A 17,424-nucleotide genomic window follows, 5' to 3' on the forward strand; every position below is an offset into this window, starting at 1 on the left:
TTTTTTTGTTTTTTTTTTTTAACGTTTATTTATTTTTGGGACAGAGAGAGACAGAGCATGAACGGGGGAGGGGCAGAGAGAGAGGGAGACACAGAATCAGAAACAGGCTCCAGGCTCTGAGCCATCAGCCCAGAGCCCGACGCGGGGCTCGAACTCACAGACCGCGAGATCGTGACCTGGCTGAAGTCGGACGCTTAACCGACTGCGCCACCCAGGCGCCCCCCCATTGTTTAATCAAACAAGGGGGCCATGAAATCTCAGCTGACTCTAAGGCCATAGTAGTTAGTCCACATGAACAAATCAAAACCTAAGTCTGTTACAGGCGGCAAGGTTCGGAAACCAGCACCTAAGGACAACCAGTCACAGTCAACCAGCCTCTTCCAGGTAAGCCAGCTGAGTACACTATAGCCAATCAAATAACTTCCTCACTTTGCTCTGCCTTTGCTCTGTAAGTCTTTCCCCTGGCCGCTGTTGGTGAAGCTCTCCAAGCCACTTCCGGCATGGCGTGCTCTTGTGAATCGAGTTTTGCTCAAATAAACTCTTAAAGATTCTCATATGCCTCGGTTTATCTTTTAACACTTCCAAAGGCTGATGAATATTCATCAGCTTTTTTTTTTATCAGAGAAAGAGAGAGAGAGAGAGAGAGAGAGAGAGAGAGAACGCACACACAAACGGGGGAGAGGGGCAGAGGGAGAGAGAGAGAATCTTAAGTAGGCTGCACGCTCAGAGCCCAACACGGGGCTCGATCCCACGACTCTGGGATCATGACCTGAGCCTAAATCAAAAGTTGAACGCTCAGCCGACTGAGCCACCCAGGCGCCCCTCATTAGCCTAATTTCATTTCATGTTTTAGGTAAGTCTCAGGTCAGTTTTCCCACGGTCCTAATTCGCCTCGTGTTCATTAGATGACTCTTGGGTTAAGTAAGTTGCACAAAAGCAGCATCCCTGGAGACAAAAGAAAGAAGTTCACTGACCAGAGACTGCCCAGATGGCCTCCTCTGCTTGCTGTGGGTTCTCGGTGATGTTATAAATGATGATGTCACACTCCAGGAGGCGCATGAGAAGGTCCTCCCGAGAGATGTTCTGAAAAAGAGATGTGACAGTCATTTGTTGCAAGACGCTAACCTTAATATTTAGCTGGAATGACAATTTCCAAATTAGATATACGGCAGATGAAGTGTCCTACAGGAAACATTTGCAGGATTTCTATTTAAAACGAAATTTTGGCTCTCTTCTGTGTGTAGTTTCCAAGTAACAAATAAGTTTATGAAAATAGCTGGGAACAGATGATTAAAAAATTGCATAATGATTTTAGGTACTATTTCTGCAGGCTGTTTAAACCCCAATTCAGAAGGGAAGAATTAGAACATACTGGAAGAAAAATGTGTGAGGCATTTGAAACTAATGCAAACTCTATGCAAGATTACTTGAGCCATTATATATCCTGAATCGCTCAGAAGTGCTGATGAGTGATGAATGTGGATGGTTTCAGAACCCCCACGATGGCATTCATCCATTCTCTTCGTACATGCAAGGTGCCTTATTACAGTCGACAGTTGGGAATATTTCGAAAACACAGGAACTTTTAATGGGTGGAAATATAAAAGTGCTTACATTAGACAAAAGTAACTTCGGTGATCACTGTGTTTTAGGTAGCTGTTCCTTCCTGGCCACAAACTGAGTGGCTTAAACCACAGAAATTCATGTCCCACGGTCTGGAGGCCACAAGTCCAAGATCGAGGTGTCGGCAGGGCCGGTCCCTTCGGAAGGCTGTGACGGAGATTCAGCTCCGTGGCTCTCTCCTAGCTTCTGGTGCCTCTCAGGAAATCTCTGGGATTCCTTGGCTGGTTAATGCATCAACCACATCTCCGCCTTCCTCCTCCCAGGTGTTCTCCCTGTATACGTGTCTGGGTCCAAGTTTTCCTTTTTGGTAAGGATGTCGGTCGTATTGGATGAGGGGTCCACCCCAATGACCTCCTTTTAACTCAATTTCCTCTGTGAAGACCTATCTCCAAATAGGTCACATCGTGAGCTTTCTGGGGTTAGGGCTTCAACAGATCTTTTTTCGGGGAGACACAGTTCAATCCATAATACACTCCATTGTGTTTCTTTTCTGGGCTGAATGGGCAGAAGGGAGGACACTCTGAAAATGCCGATCCAAACATCAGTTTTTAATTTTTCAATAGTGAGATGACACAGGACGACCCTGCTCTCCCAACGCACCTGAGACCGATCTAGATTCAGAAATGACGTGGGAAAGGAAGGAAGAAAGTCACTGGACAAATGGAAGGCGTGTGCTCCAGATGCTGCCCGAGAGAAAGAAGGGAAAGCATCTATGATTCCAGCCCGTGACAGCATGTGAGAGCGGCGTCCAAAGAAACACGCACACGCATGTGAAATCATAGCTGGATTTCGGGTGAAACAGGCACGTTTCCAAGAGGATGGCCACCCTGATCAGACGTTGCGTGACCACATTTGGGCATTCATTTGTTTACCCATCCAACATTTGGGGGCCTTGTGTTTGACCCCGAGGATAGAGGCAAAATGAATAATGTCTGGTTGTTTACACTCAGGAGCATTGTGTGTGTGTGTGTGTGTGTGTTTTGTTGGGAAAACTTATAGCAAATTAGCAAATTTTGTTTGTTTTGTTGGGAAAACTTATAGCAAATTATAGTCTAATGCAGACAAGGACATATCTAAGGATATAAGAAGCCTTTGAACAAATTAGAAAAAGGCAATCTGCTCTTTGTGGGGAAATTATAAGGCGGCACCTACTCTGGGGCACTCTGAACCCAGCAGAACACAGCTCCTACTCATGTCCTTAGGCAGGCGCCCTTGCACAGTGTGCAACCTGCCCAGCCTTACATGGCAGCCCCCAATATAGAAAGGGCTATCATAGAGGTACATCTGAGGTTGGATAGACCAGGAGGAATATGTGATTAAGGCTTCTGGGAGGTGACATTCGAGTTGGATTGAAGAGTGAATATGAGCTCATTCAGCAGAGCCTGGAATAGTAGATGATTTGCTGAGCCAGGCAGAGGCACCTTCCACAAACTAGACCAGCCTAATGTTTTCCATCCTCTGCTCTCTCTCACCTTACATGCCACCCTTGCCTCTTCTCCTTTGTTCTCTGCAACCCATGCTCTAGCTATGCTGATGTTTTTCCTATTCTAAAGCATACCACACACTTCCCCATGTGTTCCCGCCTTGTGTGACATTTCCTTGCCCCCTTATCTGCCTGGCAGTCTCTACTCAGCCCTAGAGGCCGGGCCTCAGTCCCAGCTTCTCCCAGTAGCGGACCATCCTCCATCCCGGATGGAGGCTCCGGGATCTCCGGACCAGAGGAGCTGAGGGGGCCGGGGGGGACGGGGGGGCTGATCTGTGTGGTAGGAAGGGTGTGCAGCTACATCTACCTGGCTCCGTACCTAAGACCGAGCGCTCATCAAACTGCCCTTTTCAGGTGCTGCTGTGTCCACACCTCTGCGGTCGTGCCCACTGCACTGCCGTGGGGCTGCGTGTTTGTGTGCAAGTCCCTGCGAGGTGTGAGCTCCACGCGCCTCTGTGGATCCTTAGGACGCTCGAGACACGTCCACGGATCCGAACTCCAGTGTAAATGGTGGGCGCCGGTAAAGATCCGAACTAACGCAAATGGCCACGCTAAGGGGAAGGCGGCACCTCGTGGAGAGGCTGTGAGGCGCCCAGGTGAGGACCTCGTGACCAAGAGGGGGCGCCACGAGCCCACAGCTGCGGTAGCGGGGAGTGCGTGATGGACGGTCCGGAGGACACAAACGTCTATTTCCTCTTCCACTTTCCCGACAGAACCCCAATTTTGTTCAGGTGCTCCCCTCTCAGCCTGGGGATCTGAACTCCACTCCCTAGCTTCAGGGCTGGGCTTTATTGATCTCAGGGTACAGTGATCCGTTCAGGAACGGGCATGTGACTCACTTCCACACCGTGAGATTCAAGGAGACGCCTGCAGGGGACCGCGGGATTGTTCATCCTCCTTTCTCTGAGGACTTCCGGAAGTTCCCTTCACCGCGGTGTTGCTGTGTGTGAACGTGAGGCCCTGGACCGTTGCCGCCTTGCTCCCAGCCCAAGAGTGACGTCACCCTTAAAGGAAGGGAGAGGCCAGGAAGGGGCAGAAAAAGGAGCTGCAGCCCCTGGATCACGCCAGCCCTGAAGCTGCTTCTTCCCTGAGACAACCAGCCACATAAACTGAAGAATTTCCTTCTTTACTAAGCCAGTTTGCCTTGCCTTTTCCCCCTGTGACTTGCAGCCCCAAACAGCCCAAACAGATCTAGGTCCTTAATCAAAATTAGGAGGCTGAAAGGCAGAGTGGTTTTGTAGAGGAGGAAAATAAATTTCATGTGGGGGCCTGTTGAACTAGAAGTGCCAGCAGGACATCTGGGGGAGTGCACCAGGGGGCAGTTGGATTTGCTGGTCAACAGGGCTGGAGACAGATTTGAAAGGCATCGGCTCGTATGGGGGAGCTGGAGCCATAGGACCAGAGAAGCTTGAGGAGGGACACCCATTACGAGAAAGGAGGGAGTTCTGGGGAAAAGCGCGTTTAAAGGGCAGAAAGAGGAAAAGGAGTCAGTGAAACAAGGAGTGCTCAGATGCACGAGGGAAGTCAGGGGGTAAAGACCGCAGAAGAGGGAAGGAGACTTTCTCCTGGGAAGCCAGGTAAGATAGGACTTTGGGAATTAGGCCAGCCGGGAATTAGACCAGTGACACGGGTCAGGGTATTTCCTGTGGCTGGACCCTCGGTGAGGGGGCAGGGGTCAGGGGCGGAGAAAGAGGCTGGCAGCCACCAGGAAGGCCGAATGAAGTTCAAAAGATGTGCGCACTGAACACACGCATAGGCAGAAAGAAAGAAGCCAGTGGTGACTGAAGACCCAGGAGAGGGTGAAAGGGGGTAAGTGGTGGAGAAAGTTCCCTAAGATGGCAGGTTGGGGGGAGAGGGCCCTTTCGTTCATTTCACAAGTGTTTACTGAGGGCTGCTTTCAGCCAGTTAATGTGCTATGTGCCAAAGACGCACGGATAAACAGGGGAATAAGTGAGGCTCGGTCTATTCTTAAGACTAACCATCAGGGGCAGTGTGACCCACAACAGACAGATAATAACAATGGAGTGGGAAAAGTGGGATGATGTAGGCAGGTAAAGATGCTGTGGGAGTCCAAGAAAAGAGCTCAGATTCCAAACGGGGAGTGGGGAAGAAGTGGGAATCACTGAGGGCTTCCTGGAGGAGATGACATCCTAAGTCTTGCGGAACGAACAGGGCTGGGTGGGGTTGGCAGAGGAAAGTCCGTTCCAGGGTACGGCGTGTGCAGAGCTGTATGGCAGGGTCTGAAGAGCGGCAGGCAGGCTGATGAGAGGCTGACACCCCTACTGGAGGCATTCAAATGTCTCAGGTTGTGTGTGTAGAATTTGTCATGCGGGGGCAGTGAAACTGCTAGAGAAAAGTGAAGACGGTGGGAAGTTAAGTTGGACACACTGGTGGTTCAGCAAGGCTTGACTCGAAAGGGAACAGATGCTTCTCCTCTTTGTTCTTGAAGCCCCCCTCTCCTCTTCACTTGTTTCTCTGTAGAATCCTTTGCTCCAGGAACACGGTATGGATTCTGACATCCCACTGACCTCAATGTACACTTAGTAACCGGACTTGGATGGCAGGTGCCAGCCCTGAGACCACCCTGAAGGGTGGGTCTGCAGTTTGCTGTTGTTGTTGTTTTCAAGTTTTTGTTTAAATGCCAGTTACGTAACGTACAGTGTAATTAGTTTCAGAGGTAGAATTTAGTGGTTCGTCACTTACATACAACACCTGTTGATCAACACGGCAAGCGTCCTCCTTAATGCCCATCACCCAGTTAGCCCACGCACCCCCACTGCACCCCTCCGGTAACTGTTTGTTCTCAATAGTTAAGAGTCTGTTTCCTGGTTTACTTCTCTCTCAATCTCTCTCTCTCTCTCTCTCTCTTTCCCCCCTATATTCATCTGTTTTATTTATTTAAAAAAATTATTTATTTTTGGGAGAGTGCAAGCGGGGGGAGGAGCAGAGAGAGAGGGACAGAGAATCTGAAGCAGGCTCTGTGCTGACAGGCTGACAGGAGCTAGTCTGATGTGGAGCTCGAACTCCTGAACTGCGAGATCATGACCTGAGCCAAAGTCGGACGCTCAACCGACTGAGCCCCCCAGGTGCCCCTCATCTGTTTTCATATGAGTGACATCATACGGTATTTGTCTTTCTCTGACTTATTTCACTTAGCATAAAAATGTCTAGCTCCATCCACACATCGTTGCAAATAGCAAGATTTCATTCTTTCTAATGGCCGAGTAATATTCCATTATATATATATATATGTACGTATACACACACACACACGCGCGCACACACACACACACACACACACACACCCCACATCTTCTTATCTGTTCATCAGTCAGCGGACTTTGGGCTCTATCCATAATTTGGCTATTGTTGATGAAGCTGCTATAAACATCAGGGTTCATATAGTCCTTTGAATCAGTAGTTTTGTATCCTGTGGGTAAAAACCTAGTAGTGCAATTGCTGGCTTGTAGGGTAGTTCTATTTTTAACTTTTTTTTTTTAAGGTTATTTATTTATTTTTTTTTTAATTTTTTTTTTTCTTCAACGTTTTTATTTATTTTTTTTGGGACAGAGAGAGACAGAGCATGAACGGGGGAGGGGCAGAGAGAGAGGGAGACACAGAATCGGAAACAGGCTCCAGGCTCTGAGCCATCAGCCCAGAGCCTGACACGGGGCTCAAACTCCCGGACCGCGAGATCATGACCTGGCTGAAGTCGGACGCTTAACCGACTGCGCCACCCAGGCGCCCCTAAGGTTATTTATTTTTGAGAGAGAGAGAGAGAGAGAGAGAGAGGAGGGAGGGGCGAAGAGAGAGAATCCGAGCAGCCTCCGTGCTATCAGCATTCCCACCAGCAGTGTAAGAGGGCTCCCCGTTCTCCACATCCTCGCCAACCCCTGTTGTTTCCCGTGGTGTTGATGTGATTTTATTTTTTTTCCCTGTGTTGATTTTAGCCATTCTGGCAGGTGTGAGGTGGTATCTCAATGTGATTTTGATTCGTATTTCCCTGATGATGCGTGATGTTGAGCATCTTTCCATGTGTCAGCCATCTGGATGTCTTGTTGGAAAAATGTCTGTTCGTGTCTCCTGCCCATTTTTTAACTGGAAGGGTCTGCAGTTTTGAAGGCATTAGCCTGCTATAGCCTCCTTTGCCTGGCAAAGTAATAAAACTATCGTTCCTCTTTATCCCCACACTCTGTCTTCGTGTTATATTTAACTCCCGAGCACAGAGTTGGGTTCAACAACGGCCGCACAGTTTCTCAGTAAGACAGCAACATAATGATATGTTATTTCCTAGTGGCTTATTACCAAAGGAGGTTTCTCCCTCCCAGAAAGCGCTCACCATGGTTGGGTAGTGAGGGGCAGCATGCATTTTGAACACAGTTTAGAAGATTCTGTGAGTCTGCAAGTCCAAATTAGATCCATCCCTTCTAGGAGTATCTAATTTAAATTCTTTTCTCCTGGGGCACCTGGGTGGCGCAGTTGGTTAAGCGTCCGACTTCAGCCAGGTCACGATCTCGCGGTCCGTGAGTTCGAGCCCCGCGTCAGGCTCTGGGTTGATGGCTCGGAGCCTGGAGCCTGTTTCCGATTCTGTGTCTCCCTCTCTCTCTCTGCCCCTCCCCCATTCATGCTCTGTCTCTCTCTGTCCCAAAAATAAATAAAAAACGTTGAAAAAAAAAATTAAAAAAAAAAAAAGGGGGCGCCTGGGTGGCGCAGTTGGTTAAGCGTCCGACTTCAGCCAGGTCACGATCTCGCGGTCCGGGAGTTCGAGCCCCGCGTCAGGCTCTGGGCTGATGGCTCAGAGCCTGGAGCCTGTTTCCGATTCTGTGTCTCCCTCTCTCTCTGCCCCTCCCCCGTTCATGCTCTGTCTCTCTCTGTCCCAAAAATAAATAAAAACGTTGAAAAAAAAATTAAAAAAAAAAAAGTAAATAAATTCTTTGCTCCAGGCACACATTTAAAGTGGAGACAATGGTTGTTCTCCGTCAGGGGAGAAAGACCTGCCTCCACCTGTCCCACACCTTCCTGCACCCCCATGCGTGCGGAAGAGAGAAGGAGAAGCAGAGAATAACAGCATATTGTGAAGGTGTTGGAGCGCAAGGTGACTCTGCCCTCGGTCGACTCTTAGCAAAAGCCACGGGGACTTACGCTGTATGTCTCCACGGCAAAGTTGGGCTGAACGCCTTCGAGCTTGGAAAGCGTACCCACGATCTGGAACGTGCCGTCCTTCAGTTTGGATGAGGCTTCCATGGCTGACTTACTTTCTTCTTCTTCCTCTTCTTCTGTGATTTCTTCAAGTGAAGCCCCGACTACACAGTTAGACAAGAACTGCAAGAAAACACAAATTGCTAAGAAAATACTAAGGACAACTTAGAGAAAGGGTAGACAGTCGGAATGATTCTAAACACCGACCATTCTTGAGGGCTTGCTAGAGGTACCCCACGTGCATAGCCGATGCGTTTTACCCTGGTGGTTTGCTGAAACTAACAATGACCCCAGTAACACGGCCAAGTGGGTACTATTATGGTACTCTAATTTTAAAGTGTTTTTAAAGTTTATTATTTATTTTTGAGAAAGAGAGAGTGCATGCAAGGGAGGGGCAGAGAGAGAGGGAGAATCTCAAGCAGGCTCCACACTGTCAGTGCAGAGCCTGATGCAGGGCTTGACCTCCCCATCCTGGAGATCATGACCTGAGCCAAAATCAAGAGTCAGATGCTCAACCGACTGAGCCACCCGGGTGCCCCAATGGCACTCTCTTTTATAGATGAGGAAGCCAGGCCCAGAGAACTTAAAGAAGGTTTTAAGAATATTGCCCTGCTCTGGCAATGGGCAGAGCAGGGCTGCGGTCACCACGATGATCTTGTCTAATAGAAATGTAGCAGTGTAATGTGATCAACACAGGTAAGTTAAATTGGCTAGTTGCCGCATTAACAGCAGTAAAAAGAAACCAGTGTAACTAATTTAAATAATGTTTTCTTTACCCAACAGATTCAAAATATTATCACTTTAACATGTAATCAGTGGAAAAAAATTATTAATGAGATCTTTTATGTTCCTTTTTGTTCACACTAAGTCTTTGAAATTCGATGTGCATTTTACACTGACGGTAGGCTAATCTCCATTTGGATTCGCCACATTGAAACGTTCAATAGCCACATGTGGCCAGTGGCTACCTTTACAAGTAATGAAATAGAATGAAGTTGGCAAAGTTTCGCTTTTTATTTTACAGAAGTTATCCTTGGGAGTGGCTTATGAAATGTTAAAGAGTTTCATATATACGTGTGTGTGTGTGTGTGTGTGTGTGTGTGTGTGTGTGTGTATACACAAATGTATATGTATGTATATATAATATGTATGTATACTTTATAAGAATGGTTTTAGGGGCGCCTGGGTGGCTCAGTCGGTTGAGCGGCCGACTTCAGCTCAGGTCACAATCTCGCGGTCCGTGAGTTCGAGCCCCGCGTCAGGCTCTGGGCTGATGGCTCAGAGCCTGGAGCCTGCTTCCGATTCTGTGTCTCCCTCTCTCTCTGCCCCTCCCCTGTTCATGCTCTGTCTCTTTCTGTCTCGAAAATAAAAAAATGTTAAAAAATTAAAAAAAAGAATGGTTTTAATTTACATATTAAACACATATGTAATCACGATATTATTACACCGTGGGAGGAAAAGCAAACCAAAACGAAACAAACAGCAAGTCCCACCTCATTTATTTTGATAAATGTCACTTTGAGTTAGTAATGCAAGATTAGCAGGTTCAACCTCTTACTGGAAGATAATTCTTCCAAGTATGTCATGTATATTTTCATTTCTCTCTCAAACATACATATTCAATTTTATTATCTCATTTCACAGATGAGGAGAGAGATGCCCCAGCTGGAAGTAACTTGCCCAAGATTGCACGGGCAGGGAGGGGTACAGCTGGACCCTGGGATCTCAAGGCTGCACACATACCACGCCCGCCACACTGCTCTGTCCCGGGGACAGAGAGGGGGGAGCAGGGGCTGTAGGGAGCGGGTGGCGTTGCCCAGCTGGGCCGGGAACCTGAAGACCAGAGACCTGGCTTCCATTTCTTTTATAGACTTCTTATTCCCACTCACATGGTGCTTGGTACAGAGAACAGCAATTACCTAAAAGGCCAGAGCTAGAGGTGCAGGTGAATTAAGGAATAACTGAAAATTCTGTTACTGATAAGCTTTTGCAAAAGATCTCTACAAATGGAAAGAAAAGAAAATTTGCTCTAAAAATATTATACTGTAAAAAAATAATCAGAGCTCAAAAGGGGGGTAAAGTAAAAAGCTAAATTCTCTTCCCTCCCACTCCCCTAATCTCAGTCAGGTTTGCCTCTCTTTGTACAATAATCCAGTAGCTCTCGTTGGATTTGGAATATAAACCAAGAGCCTGACCTCCACCCCCTCCCTGCCCCCAGATGTGGGCCTTTGTGTTGGATTCTGCTTTAATTTATGCAACAAATATCAGTGGAGTGCTGAGCATGCCTGAGGCACCATTTAACTGCTGAACAGGCCCACCTTCTGACTTTCATGGGCCTTTTCCTCCCCCCCCCCAAAAAATGAAAAATTATATTTCATGACTGTATTGCCATAAAGACCCACAATCTTTGACTCTAACGTTTCATTTGGTTCCTTCTGATTTTAAAAGAAACATTTCTGGGGGCGCCTGGGTGGCTCAGTCGGTTAAGGGTCCGACTTCAGCTCAGGTCATGATCTCACAGGTTGTGAGTTTGAGCCCCATGTCAGGCTCTGTGCTGACAGCTCAGAGCCTGGAGCCTGCTTCAGATTCTCTGTCTCCCTCTGTCTCTCACCCTCCCCTGCTCACACTCTCTCTGGCTTTCTCAAAAATAAATACAACATTAAAAAAAAGAAAGAGAAACATTTTTGTCAGTCGCCAAGTCTCGCGGGCCCTGGGCTCCCTGCCTGCTGCCCTGCGGCCTGGTTCCCTGCATCCTCACCTCTCTGCCCTCGGACTCCCTCCTGCAAACACCTGGGCTTCCAGCTGGAGCTCTGCGTGCAGACTGGTGCCCAGGACCAGGAACCCTCTCTTAAGGGAAGCCTCTGACAGCGTCCCGTGGCACAGACCCTCGCTGGGTTCGGGGGTTCGGGAGCCCGGGGTGGGGGACCGGGAGCTGGGGTCTGGGACTCCACTCTGACCCTCCGCTGCTCACCTTCCCGATGTTCCCGCTGCTGTATGAATCCAGCAGGTTTATAAACACCCTCTGGATCCGGATAACTTTCTCCATGGGTGCAGTAACTTCCTCTTCCTCACCCTTGGTGGCAGCCGCACGGGTAGCTAAGGAGAAAGCGTCCCTCTGGTTGCCAAGGAGTTGGGGCACGAGCGGACCCTTCAGGGGCGTGGCCTCGGGCGCGGGGCGGAGCGTTCCTGGGGCGGGGGCGGGGCCGCCGGTTTCCCGCGCGGGGCGGGCTCTGCCGGGGTGGGGCCAGGGTGATGTGCCCGCTCTGCTTGCGTCCTCGCCCTGTGCTCTCGTGCAGGGCGAGTTCTCTTTCGAGGCCTCCTGAGGCCTTGACACAGGGGCAGACGACCCCTGCTCCCTTTCGTCTCTTTGATTCCGAAACTGGAAACACCCCCCCAGGGGTTACCTGACGCGGACCACTGGAAATACTGCTGAATCCGCTGATCCGGGAAAGCTCACACACACGTTGCCCTGTGGGATGGTCTGACCAGGACGTGACAATCCTGCAGCGCAAAGAGCAGCTGTGGCCATGGAGTTTCGTGTCCAGGACGCTGGAACGACAGCGCGTGTGGTCCTCACTGTCCAGTTGCTGCTTGATTCATGGGGTTCAGCTGGCTTTAGGGGCTGTTTGGTAGCAGTTCCAGGAGACCTGGGGGCTGGCAGGGGTGTCATCCACATTCCCAGTGAAAGGCTTTTGACCTTTCCAAATGAGATTATACATGCAGGTGCCCAGCTAAACCTACAAATTAAAAGATGACATTCAGTTTGTCTTATCACAGGACCACAAATGACCTTGTGGACTATATATCCTGCCCTTGTCTTGGAGCAGTCTGATTCTATTGAAATGCTTTGTGTTCTACACAATAACTTGTTAAATGTAGATATTTAACCCATGCAGCATTTTTTTTTTTAATACACACTGTATTTATTTAGAGAGAGCATGGGGGAGGGGCAGAGGGCGGGGGAGACGGAATCCAAGGTAGGCTCTGCACTGTCAACGTGGAGCCAGTCTCCGGGGCTTGAACTTACCAATGGTGCGATGTGACCCCAACAGAAATCAAGAGATGGCAGCTTAGCTGACTGAGCCACCCAGGCGCCCTGTGTGTGTGTGTGTGTGTGTGTGTGTGTGTGTGTGTGTGTGTGTATTTAATTGCCTCAAAAATGGATGTGACCCAGGAGCTTCATACAACTTGTAGGTTCTGGGCACTCAGCAGATTTGGCCTTGAATCCCAGCTCTGCAGCCATTTGTGGGAGATTGGGATAATGTTTTAACCTTACCTCAGCTGTTAAATTGGCTGTAAAACAGGAGTGAAATCACCAGCCTAACAGCGCTGTTAGGATTAAGATATAGATGACAGCATTTTCTGAAGCGGTGTCCAAAGGTGAAATCGCCTTTTATTTTTCTGCAAGGCTAAGGCACAGGTCTGCAAATGGGAGCCTTTCATTTTTTTTTCTTTCTTTTTCTTTCTTTCTCTTTGTCTCTTTTCTTTCTTTCTTGTCTCCACCCCCTTTTCTTTTTTATATACGTCTCACTAAAACTTGTTTTGATACAATAATTAACACCTTGAAATTTTGCACTCACTTTGGGAACAGCTTGCTCACAGCAACATTTTTTTAAAAGTTATCAACAAGATGTAAAAATATTCATGCAAGACCAGTGCAAAACTTTATGGAGTAAATATTCTTCAGCATTCTTTCAAATGACTTTAGTCCAAATATTCTAGAATTCACTAGATGCCTCATTTCGATTTTAGTTTGTCCTTAATGATATGCAGCTAAGCAGGTGAGTATTTTGAAAGTGATTCAACTGGTCGTCTTACTGTGTAATAGCTCAGCTTTGTTTCATTCTTATCGTTTCTCCTCCTGCTAACTGGTAAGCGACCTGGTGCCATAGTTCTAAGTGGATGGCTTCCAGAGCATTTATTTTACAGCTGTCATGTTGGTAGTGAGGGAAGGAGGGTCTATTGATTAATTCTATTATGTCAACAAGTAATGTCCCTTTCTTTGTTATTCTTTTTTTAGAATCAGCTTTCATATACAGGCATATCTTGGGAGAATTTTGGTTTCCAGACCACCACAATAAAGAGAATATTGCAACAAAGTGAGTGAATTCTTGGTTTCCCAGTGCATATGAAAGTTGTGTTTACCCTACAGTGTAGTCGATTAAGTGTGCTATAGGATTATGTCTAAAAAAAAAAAAATCGATGCACCATAATTAAAAAATACTTTATTGCTAAAAAATGCTAACCATTATTTGAGTGCTCGGTGAGTTTAAATCTTTTTGTTGGTGCAGGGTCTTGCCTCAGTGTTGATGGCTGCTGGTTGGTTAATCAGTGTGGTGTTTGCTGAGGGTTGGGGTGGCTGGGGCAGTTTCTTAAAATAAGACAACAATGAATTGCACACCATTGATTGACCATTCCTTTCAAGAATCATTTCTCTAGCATGTGATGCTGTTTGGTAGTGTTTTACCCACACTTCTTTCAAAATTGGAGTGAATCCTCTCAACCTCTACTCCTGCTTTGTGAGCTAGATTTATGAGATATTCTAAACCTTGTCATTTCAACAATCTTCACCAGTAGATTCCATCTTGAGAAACTCACTTTCTTAGCTCATCCAGAAGAAGCAACTGCCCACCCGTTCAAGTTTTATTGTGAGATTGTAGCAAATCAGTCCCGTCTTCAGGCTGCCCTTCCAATTCTAACTCTCCTGTTTCTATCACATCTGCAGTGACTTCCTCCACTGATGTCTTGAAACCCCCCACATCATCCATGAGGGCTGGAATGAACTTCTTCCAAACTCCTCTATGTTGGTATTTTGACCTCTTCTCGTAAATCATGAATGTTTTCATGGCGTCTAGAATGGTGAATCCTTTTTAGGTTTTCAATTTACCTTGCCCAAATCCATCAGAGGAATTATGAGACAGCTACAGCTTTTCAAAATGTATTTCTTAAATAAGACTCCAAAGTCGAAATTACTCCTTGATCCGTGGGCTGCAGAACAGAACAGACCTGCCTGTTGTTAACAGGCATGAAAGTAACATTCATCTCATTGCACGTCTTCATCGGGTATACATTGTCGATAAGCGGTAATATTTTGAAATGATTTTTTTTTTTCTCAACAGGTCTCAACAGGGGCTTAAAATATTTAGCAGATTATGTTGTAAACAGATGTGCCGTCACCCAGGCTTAGCTGTTCCATTTTATAGAGCACACAGTGGATTTAGCATAATTCTCAAGGGCCCTGGGATTTGGGGAATGGTAAATGAGCATCGGCTTCCAATTAAAGTCACTGCTACGTTAGCTCCTAACAAGTCAGCCCGTCCTTTGAAGCCAGGCATTGACTGTTCTCTAGCTATCACAGTCCTAGAAGGCATCTTCTTCCAGTAGAAGGCTGTTTCATTCACATGGAAAATGTTTAGTGTGGCCGCCTTCATTAGTTAGCTTGGCTGTATCTTCTAGATAGCTTGCTTTGAATTGGACTTTTATGATATGGAGACAATGTCTTTCCTTAAACCTCCTGACTAACCTCTGGCAGCTTTGAACTTCTCTTCTGCAGCTTGCTCACCTTTCCCACCCTTCATAGGATTGAAGAATTAAGGCCTTGCTCTGGCTGAGGTTTCCTGGTATAAGGGAATGTGGTGGTTGGCTGATGATCTATCTAGACCACGACTTCCTCCACACGAGCAGTAAGGCTGTTTTGCTTTATCATTTGTGTGTTCACCGGAGCGGCACTATTAGTTTCCTTCAAGAACTTTCCCCTTGCGTTCACATCTCAGCTAACTGGTGCAAGAGGCCTCACTTTTGGCCTACCTTGGCTTTCCATGTGTTCCTCGCTAAACATTTCTAGCTTTTGGTTTAAAATGAGAGATGTGCAGGACGTCTGGGTGGCTCAGTCATGGCGTGTCCACCTTCGGCTCGGGTCATGATCTTGCGGTTCATGAGTTCGAGCCCCGCATCAGGCTCCGTGCTGACAGCTCAGAGCCTGGAGCCTGTTTCAGATTCTGTGTCTCCCTCTCTCTCTGACCTTCCCCTGTTCATGCTGTCTCAAAAATGAATAAACGTTAAAAAAAAATTTAAAGTGAGAGATGTGCAACTCTTCCTTTTACTTGCACACTTAAGAGGCCACCGTAGGGTTATTAACTGGCCTAATTTCAATATTGTGGCTCGGGGAATCGGGAAGTGCAAGGAGAGGGAGAGAGACGGGGGGGGGGGGGAACGGCCGGTCGCTGGAGCCGTCAGAACACAGTTTATCAATAAGGTTCACCGTCCTGTATGGGTGTGCTTTGTGGCACCCGTAACAATGATAATAGTAACATCAAAGATCACTGATCACAGGTGACCACACAAATATACCTTTAATTTGTGGGAACTGTCCGCCCTGCCTCTCCCCTCCCCTGCATTATCTGTGAAGCGCAATAAAATGAAGTAAGCCTGCAGCCACGGAGTTCAGGTGACGCTTGTGTCACTGGATGGGGACAGTTGGTGGAGACGGAAGACGGGGTTCTGACCCCACGCGTGCTCACGGGTGGACTGCTGAGCAAGGCCCTCCCTCTGTCCACGTCTCGGCCAAGCCATCCCCAAAACAAAGGGGCCGAGGGCAGAGTTCGGAGGTCCGCGTGGCACACGTCAGGATCTGTGTTTCACCCCGTTCCCCGTGACAAACAGCACATCCTGGGTGTTTGAACACCAGACAGGGAAGAGCGCGGTGTGATGGAGGCGGCTAAGGACACCACTAGCGGCCGATTCGCTGCTGACCTGGAGGAAAGGTGGGAGGAAGGCTGTCGTCCTGGGCAGGGGGGTGGGCGGGCAGTCCTGGCTTCGCAGTCAAGCTGCCTCTTCAAGGGTCCTGGGAGTGAGCACGATGAGTGCCGCTTGGTGCTTTCGCGAGGAAAAGGTTCTTCGGCCGCTGAAGCACCATCCAGATCTCGCCGAATTATCGCCTAGAAGCTAATGAAGAAACTGTGAAAAGGTATGAAGACGACGAAAATCACCGATCTTATCACCTACTGATAGCTCGTGTTAACACTGCAGAACATTTTATTCTTCCCGTTGTTCGAAAACAGATCACAGTTTTAGATATCTTTTTTTCATGTGGTATAATTTTTTCCCGTTGCCATTTTTTTTCATTATTTTTTGAAGTTCATTTTTGAGAGTGCATGAGCGGGGGGGGGGTTGACGTGGGGAGGGGTGGACAGAGGAACTGAAGGGGGCTCTGTGCTGACAGCAGAGAGCCTGATGTGTGGCTCGAACTCACAGATCGTGAGATCATGACCTGAGCCGAAGTGGGATGCTCCACTGACTAGCCACCCAGGCGCCCCTTTCCTCATGATTTTTAACGGCCGCACATTTTTCCATCAGGAGGACGTAGCATAACAACCACTTTTTAGAGCCTTTCCAATGTTTCGTTAGAGAAAATGAATATCCTTGTAGTGTATCTTCTGCTGAATCACTTCCCTATGCTAGATAGCTAAGATACTACCAGTCCGTAAGTTAAAAGCTTTTTATAAAGGCTCTATTACCAGTGTTTTCCAGAAAGGTTTCAATATACCCTCTGATAGAATGTAAGAGTGCCCCTCACTAAATCCTTATTGAGATGATTATATTTAAATAAGAGAAGTTATTATTAGGTGAAATTAGAGAAGTTATTATTAGCTAACCCTATTTTCCTTTCCTTTCCTTTCTTCTGGTCAGGTTGAATATCTTTCAAGTGGTTCCTGAACATCTATATATTTTCCAGAGTTGTCTGATCATATTATATGCCCACTGTTTCCTTTTTTTCTTGTTGACTTGTAAGAGTTACTTATTTAGAGGTTTTTCTTTTTTTCCTCCCCCTTTTTGGGGGAGTGAAATCAAGGCTTCCTTTATCTTTTACTTGTTACTTTATTTGTCTTACTAAATTCTTTAAACAACCTAGATGAAATAGTTTTAGTGTCTGTATAGCTTTATTAATGTCTTCTCTCTGTGTTCCTCTTTCATGATAATAAAAAGAGCAAATCACTTGACAACAAAATGTAACAATATGGAATTCAAAAATGGACACAAAAGCTCCTGGAACCAGCCACTTATCACAAAACGGACAATGTCAATTTTCGAACATACAATCACTTTTGTTCATACTTAGC

General features: G+C 47.2%; 1 protein-coding gene across 1 annotated transcript in view; it reads right to left on the reverse strand.

Moving 5' to 3' along the window:
• AK7 (adenylate kinase 7) overlaps positions 1-11,705 on the reverse strand; it is a gene marked incomplete at its 5' end in the record, with an annotated part of 71,317 nt that extends 59,612 nt beyond the window's left edge. Inside the window, 3 exons of the mRNA XM_047079907.1 lie at positions 975-1,083; positions 8,249-8,428; positions 11,277-11,705. Of these exons, the coding sequence (XP_046935863.1) occupies positions 975-1,083; positions 8,249-8,428; positions 11,277-11,705 (718 nt within the window). The remainder of the gene's footprint in view (positions 1-974; positions 1,084-8,248; positions 8,429-11,276) is intronic.
• Positions 11,706-17,424: the final 5,719 nt, after the last annotated feature.

Source organism: Lynx rufus, unplaced genomic scaffold, assembly GCF_022079265.1.
Source record: "Lynx rufus isolate CCGP_SWC_20201006 ecotype Redwood Valley unplaced genomic scaffold, mLynRuf1.p SCAF_17, whole genome shotgun sequence".
In the NCBI taxonomy this organism is placed as follows: domain Eukaryota; kingdom Metazoa; phylum Chordata; class Mammalia; order Carnivora; family Felidae; genus Lynx; species Lynx rufus.